The sequence below is a fragment of the Trachemys scripta genome, chromosome 16, assembly GCF_013100865.1.
Source record: "Trachemys scripta elegans isolate TJP31775 chromosome 16, CAS_Tse_1.0, whole genome shotgun sequence".
Taxonomy (NCBI): Eukaryota; Metazoa; Chordata; order Testudines; family Emydidae; genus Trachemys; species Trachemys scripta.
Window position 1 is genome coordinate 15094984 of NC_048313.1, and position 7039 is coordinate 15102022.

The 7039-nt window shown below is 70.0% G+C and overlaps 1 protein-coding gene across 1 annotated transcript in view; it reads left to right on the plus strand.

Moving 5' to 3' along the window:
* PDE4A (phosphodiesterase 4A) overlaps positions 1–7039 on the plus strand; it is a gene marked incomplete at its 3' end in the record, with an annotated part of 120725 nt that overhangs the window by 104404 nt on the left and 9282 nt on the right. Inside the window, 5 exon segments of the mRNA XM_034792302.1 lie at positions 1247–1432; positions 1994–2030; positions 2578–2651; positions 3278–3327; positions 3688–3800. Of these exon segments, the coding sequence (XP_034648193.1) occupies positions 1247–1432; positions 1994–2030; positions 2578–2651; positions 3278–3327; positions 3688–3800 (460 nt within the window).

Here is a 7039-nt window from a genome sequence, read left to right on the forward strand (position 1 = left end):
GGGAGGGCGGGGGAACTGGGCGTGGTGAGGGAGGGGAGCGGGGTGTGACGGGGAGGGCGGGGGAACTGGGCGTGGTGAGGGAGGGGAGCGGGGTGTGACGGGGAGGGCGGGGGAACTGGGCGTGGTGAGGGAGGGGAGCGGGGTGTGACGGGGAGGGCGGGGGAACTGGGCGTGGTGAGGGAGGGGAGCGGGGTGTGACGGGGAGGGCGGGGAAACTGGGCGTGGTGGGGGAGGGCGGGGGAACTGGGCGTGGTGGGGGAGGGGCAGAGGAGCTGGGCGTGGTGGGGGGAGCGGGGCGTGTCGGGGGAGGGTTGGGGTGGGGGAGGGAGCTGGGTCGGTAGCTGCCTTCCTGCTGGGATAACTGAAAGCGAAAGGTGCCGGGTGGGAGGGGAGGAAGCCCAGTGGCTGGTTCTTCCAGGGGGGCCCCCGGCCTGGCCTGGAACTTAGGGCCTGGGGCCCTCACCCCCCCCCGCCCTTCGCCGCCGGCACCTTTCCTCCCGGGGGGGCAGGAAGCCGGGGCGGCTTGGCAGGAGCAGGCCCCCGGCTGGGCCCAGGCCTCCCCCCCCAGCCTTTCCCAACCCGATTGCGGCAACTTCCGCCCTGCGCGGGCCCCATGCGGCGCGGGGGGGCAGCTCTGAGCCCCGTGGGCCCCGCACCCCTGGCGAGCAGTGACCCCGTGGGGCAGGCCCAGGCCGGTCGCTCCCCGGACATGCCGCTCTGAGCATGGCCCTGCCCTGCAGCTCCCTGCACCCCCGCAGGTGAGTGGGGCTGGGCCGGGCCCGAGGGGCTGGGGCTGGGGCAGGACCTGGTGGTGCGAAGAGACCCCACCTGGGCCCCCAGATTGGTTGGGGGCAGGAAGGGGCCTGACCTGGGTGGCCACGAAACAGCCTCAGGAAAGGAAACTTGTCTTATCGCACACGGACAGACGAGGGGGGGCAGGGCCGGGCTAGCAGGGGCTGCGGGTTGGGAGTGAGGGGCACCGGCAGAGCTGAGGGGGGCAGGGCTGGGCTAGCAGGGGGCTTCGGGTCGGGAGTGAGGGGCACCGGCAGAGCTGGTGGGGGGGAAGCCCAGGGCTGGGCTAGCGAGGGCTGCGGGTCGGGAGTGAGGGGCACCGGCAGAGCTGGCGGTGGTGCAGGGCTGGGCCAGCAGGGGGCCGTGGGACCAGAGGGACCCCAGTGCATGTTTATAGCCGGGGGGGGCAGGCCTGGGACCCCCCTGCTCACCTGGCTTCTGTCTCCTCCTGCAGCTTCGAGGTGGAGAATGGCCCCTCCCCGGCCAGGAGCCCCCTGGACCCCCAGGCCAGCCCCGGCCTCGTCCTGCACCCCAGCTTTCCGGCCGGCCAGCGGCGCGAGTCCTTCCTGTACCGCTCGGACAGCGACTACGACCTGTCGCCCAAAACCATGTCCCGTAACTCCTCCGTCGCCAGCGAGTCGTGAGTGCCCCGAGCCCTGCCCACCCGGAGCCCTGACCCGCTGCCCCCCGGAGCCCTGCCCCCCTGGAGCCGTGCCTACCCCCAGCCCTGCCTCCCCGGAGCCCTGCCCCGCTGCCCCCCGGAGCCCTGCTCTGCTGCCCCCGATCCTTCCTCTGTCCCCCAAGCACACCCCCGGGGCCTCACGCCCAGACTCTGCCACCCCCTCCTGAGTGTGGGGGGCAGAGCCCCTCTGCCTCTCCTCCTCCCCTACAGCTGGGCAGTGGCAGGAAACTCCCCCACCCCCCCAGTCTGTGAATGAGGCAACAGCCCTTGTGCAACCCCCAGCGCGGACCCCAAAGATGGGGCCCGGCAGCCCCCAGCGCAGCCCCACAGCCTTGGCACAGAGCCCCCCCCGGCACCGAGCTCCCTGGCGCAGCCCCCCCAGCACAGAGCCCCCCGGTGCAGACCTGCCGCAGCACCCTCCCCCCAGCGCAGCCCCCCCACTGGAGCTAGCCCCAGGACGCGGGGGGGGAGTTTGGGGGGGCCCCATCGCTCACCCTGTCTGGTTTCTCTCCTCCACAGCCACACGGAGGACCTGATCGTGACGCCCTTTGCCCAGGTGGGTGCCGGCCCCTGCAACAAGGGGGGGCTGTGAGTCGTAGGCTATGGGGATCTGCCTCACCCCCCACCCGCACCAGGGGGCCCAGGGCAGGATCGCCTGCCTTGGGCCTAATCCTGTGTCATCTTCCCCCCTCGCCCCCACCCCACGGCCTGTTCCTGGTCCAGGGGTGATCAGACTGACCGGCCCCAACCCCCAGAGCCCAGGGGGGTCATAGGGGCAGCCCTCTGGAGGCGTGCCTCGACCCCCCAGCTGCCCTGGGGCAGGGCCAGCCCCGGGTGTTGGCTCCTCGTTGCCCCTGATTGGGGGGGGCATGTGGCCCCCCAAAGGCCCTACCAGCCCTGGGGGAACGACTGAGCTGAGCCCCAGCTGGAGGGGACCTGGGCCAGCCCCATAGCCGGGGGGGCGGGGCCCTTCGGGGCTGGTGCTGAGCTGAATGCAGCCCAGGGTCACGGGCCCCACGGTGCTTGTGGGCCCCTGGCAGGGAGGGGCTGCCCCCTCCCCCCCCAGCCTCCTAGCTCCAGCCCTGATTCTCCTCTCCCTGCAGGTGCTGGCCAGCCTGCGGAGCGTGAGGAACAACTTCTCCATCCTGGCCAACGTCCCGACCCCAACGTCCAACAAGTGAGTGACCCCCGGGGTGCCAGCCCCCCTTCTCTGCCCCCCAGGACCCCAGCCCCCTTCTCTCACCCTGGCTGGGGGCACTGGGGGTCGACTGGGGATTTAAGGAGTCGTGCCCCCCCCAGCAGAAATAGCGGGAAATCCCCAATAGCCCCAGGGCTGTCAGCCTGAGGGAGGGGGGAGTGCCCCCTCCTGAGCCTCCCCCCACTGCCTGCCCCCCGCCCCCCCCCCCCCCCCCAGTGTGGCCCTCACACACACACCTGGGCCCTGTGCTGGGAGACGGCCCCAGCCCAGGAAGTGCCGTTGGTGTGAGCTGCCCAGGGATCCGCCGCACACACCTGGTAAATCACCTTCCTTTTGGGGGGCTGGTCCCAACCCCCCAGTCTGCACCCCAACCCTGCTGCAGGGATCCCAGGGGCCCCGTGAGCCCCACTGAGCGTCCTCAAGTGGCCTGATTTGCAGCCAGGGAAAAAGGGGGCAGGAGGGAGACGCCACCCTGGGCAGCGTGGGGCTGGCAAAGGCCCTGCCCCTGACTGCTCCCGGCCCCGCCCTGCACTGTGGCTATTCCTGCCCCCCCAGGGCCCGTAGGGGGCGGGTGGCTGAGCCTGCGTCTGTTCTTGCCCCCCCAGGAGGTCCCCTGTGGGCAGCCAGTCGACCTTTTGCAAGGCGATGCTGTCAGGTAAGCGTCGCCCCGTGCTGGGGGAGGGGAGGGGCCGGGAACGGGGACCCCCCCGCCCATGTCTTTGGGATCTGGTGGCTCACCCCCACTCTAGGAGGTTGGGGGTGGGGAGACTGGTTACAGGGGGGATACTGAGGCAGAGGGAGGGCTGGCTCTGCCATGGTTGTATGAGGAGTTAGCATCAGAGCTGGGATAGAAGCCAGGAGTCCTGGCTCCCACTCCTCCACCCCCCCGCTTTAACCACTAGACCCCACTCCCAGCCCCCTCCTGGACTCAGCTGCGGGGCAGCTCCCCCAGGCCCCCTCTGACCCCATGGAGCCTCACCTGGTGGGTGCTCACAGCAGCAATTCTGTTCCCCAGAGGAGACCTACCAGCAGCTGGCCAAGGAGACCCTGGAAGAGCTGGACTGGTGCTTGGACCAGTTGGAGACGATCCAGACCTACCGCTCCGTCAGCGAGATGGCGTCCAACAAGGTACAGCTGACCCCCAGCGCCAGGACGGGCATCCCAGGCCGGCGGCGGGGGCGGGGGCGGGGGCTGGTCCCTGTGTCTGTCACTGCATGTGTCCTGCCCCCTCCGTCCATCCCTCCCTCCATCCCCACGCAAACCCGTCTGCCTGTCCATCCCTCCACCACCTCCCTCTGCCTGTCCATCCCTCCATCCCAGCCCNTCCGTCATCCCCACAGAAACCCGTCTGCCTGTCCATCCCTCCATCCCACCCCCATCTCCCTGTCCATCCGTCCATCCTCTGTCATCCCCGCGCAAACCCATCTGCCTGTTCATCCCTCCATCCACCACTCCCGTCTGCCTGTCCGTCCATCCCTCCGTCTGCCTGTCCGTCCATCCCTCCGTCTGCCTGTCCGTCCATCCCTCCATCCGCCACCCCTCCGTCTGCCTGTCCGTCCATCCCTCCATCCACCACCCCCGTCTTCCTGTCCGTCCATCCCTCCATCCACCCCTCCGTCTGCCTGTCCGTCCGTCCCTCACCTTTTATCCATCCGTCCAATCTCTTCCGTCCCCTCCCATCCAAGTCCTTCCCCATACGAATCCCCACCCCCCCGCCTGCCCATCCCCCTCACCGTGGCGACCTGGCTAGGAACCGGCATTGTGTGTGTGGTGCTTTTCTGGGTTGGCTCTGGGTTCCCACAAGGTCATATGCAAATGAGGAGGGATGGGCGGGACCTGTACCTGGCAGGATCCCAGGGGGTGGGCTGGTCATCTGGGCACCAGTGGGACTCCCTGCTGCAGGACCGTGCCCCGTGGCTCTGGAGAGTCTGTGTGGAGGTTGGGCGGTCACAGCGTTTGTGCTGGGGTCCAGGGGCCGGATCTCCTGTGCACAGCCTGGGCCAGGGGCCTTCGGGGTAGATTTTGCTTTGGTCGTGAGAGCTGGTGTGAGTGGTGGGACACCCGTCGAGACGCAGCAACAGACCGAGCTGCTGTGGCAGGAGTGGGAGACTGCTCCCAGCTCTGGGGGTGATGCCAGGGGCTGGGCGAGCTCTGGGCAGGGTGGGAGGGAGATGGGTGAGTGCCTGGAACGGAGACGGTGTCTGGATGGGCGTGGGCCCTGCTATGCGTCCCCACGTCCTGGTATGCCGAGGCACAAGTGTGCGTGTGCCCAGGGTTGAGTGTACGTGGCTCTGTCTCTGGGGCGGCGCATGTGGCCCCGTGTCTGGGCGGGCGCGTGTGGGTTCATGGCCCTGTCTCCAGTCGATTGCGCGGTCCCGTCTCTGTGTGGGCGCGGGCAGGGCCGCGGCCCCGTGTCTGGGCGGGTGTGGGCAGGGTGCGGCTCCGTGTCTGGGTAGACGCGCGGGCAGGGTGTGGCCCCATGTCTGGACGGGCGCGCGCAGGGCGTGTCCCTGTGTCTGGACGGACGTGTGCAGGGCATGTCCCGTGGTTGGGGGGCGTGTGCAGGGCGTGTCCCGTGGTTGGGGGGCGTGTCCCCGTGGTGGGGGGGCGCGGGTGTGAGCCCGTTGCCATGACACACATGTGGTGTCTCCGGCTCTGCCTCCTCCCCTCAGGGCTCCTCCCCCTGTGCACCCCCGGGGGTGGGCGTTGGCATGGAAACGGGGACTCCCCTTCAGAGGAGGATCCGCGATGTGGAAGGGTCCATGTGGTGGTGGTGGGGGGCTGGGCTGGCTCACGGGGGGGGGGGGGACGCGGCTGCTTGTCCCACAAACTTGGCTTGGATGGGGGGGGGGGGAGAAGGGGGGGGGGCCGGGGGGGGGGGGGGGGGGGCTGGTAGCCCAGGGGCGAGGAGGGGCTGGCAGAGGGAGGGGTAAACAGGAAAGAGGAAGGGGGCTGTTTACTTGACAGCATTTCTGCCCATGTCTTCAGGACGCCTGGGTTCCATTCCCATCTCGAGGCCCTGATGCCCAGGCCTGTCCTCTAGCCACTAGACCCCACTTCCCCTCCAGAGCTGGGGATAGAACCCAGGAGTCCTGGCTCCCAGCCTCCCGCTCCCTCCCCCACCCACTAGACCATCGTTTTGGAGGGAGAGAAACATGGTCCAAAGTCAGGACTCCTGGGTTCTTGTTTGGCTCTGGAAGGGGAGTCAGGTCAGAGCCGTGGGGCTGGGAGCTCGGGGTTAGCCAATTAACCCCCTCCCCCAATCTCCGAGCAGCAGTGTCCCTCCCCCACCGAGTGTCTCCCCTCCTCCCCCTCCCGTCTCGGCCCCGCCATGCGCTGCAGTGACAGGCGCACGCCAGGCAGGGATGCGGCTGCGGGAGGAGGTGCCGTCGCCCCGGTGACCGCTGCCCCGGAGACGGGAGGAGGCGGAGTGAGGTGCCCTGGTACCCGGGGCTCGGCCTGCTGCTGGCGGGAGGCTCCGGCTCCTCCCCCTGCTCCAGTGAGCGGGGCCGGCGTCCCCCCGCCCGGCTGGCGGGGAGGGCACGGGGAGCCGGGCAGCGGTGCACTGTGGGTAGCTCCCTGCTCCTCTGCAGTACGGGCAGCGCCGGCCGGCAGCGCCTTGGTTCGGCCCTCGGTCTGCTCCTTCCCTGGCTGTGTGCCCCCCGTGCCCACCCCAGGCGGGGGGCCCGCGGCGATGTGAGGGGAAGCCCGGGGGCGCTCTCCCCCTCTCGCCATGCCAGGGGCAGAGAGGGCCCCGGGATACTAACCCCTTCGCAAGGGGAGGGGGCCCCAATCGGCGCCCCACCAGCAGGAGACAGAGGCAGCGGGCGGACGGGCGCCCCTGAGCCGGGGAGCCGCCCGCGGCTGCCACCGGGCAGGTCGGAAGATGCCCTTAGTGGATTTTTTCTGTGAGACGTGCGCGAAGCCATGGCTGGTCGGCTGGTGGGACCAGGTAACAGGACAGGGGTGGGGGCACCCTGGCTCTGCCCCTCTCCCATGCCGGCCCCCCGGGAGGCTGGGGGACGGGGCCTGCAGCTTCCCCCGGCCTGGCATCGAGGGGGGGGGCGGTTCAGGGGAGCGGGCTGCAGGGGGCCTCTCCCGGGGGAGCAGATGTGCCACTCCGGTGGCTGCATGGATCAGTTGGGGGGGCAGGGCATGGCCGTGGGGGGCCGGCTGGGCCTGTGGGGAGCCGGGGTGCATGTGATGCGGGAGGGGAGGGGGTGATTTTGCCCTTCTGCCTTATCGACAATGTCACACTGGCGCGGCCGCTGCTCCGCGCACGAGTGCCCCACGGCCAGCACCATTCCTCCCAGGCCTGGTGCCCCCTGCACCGGGAGAAAGAGAGAGAGAGAGAGACCCCCCCCCCC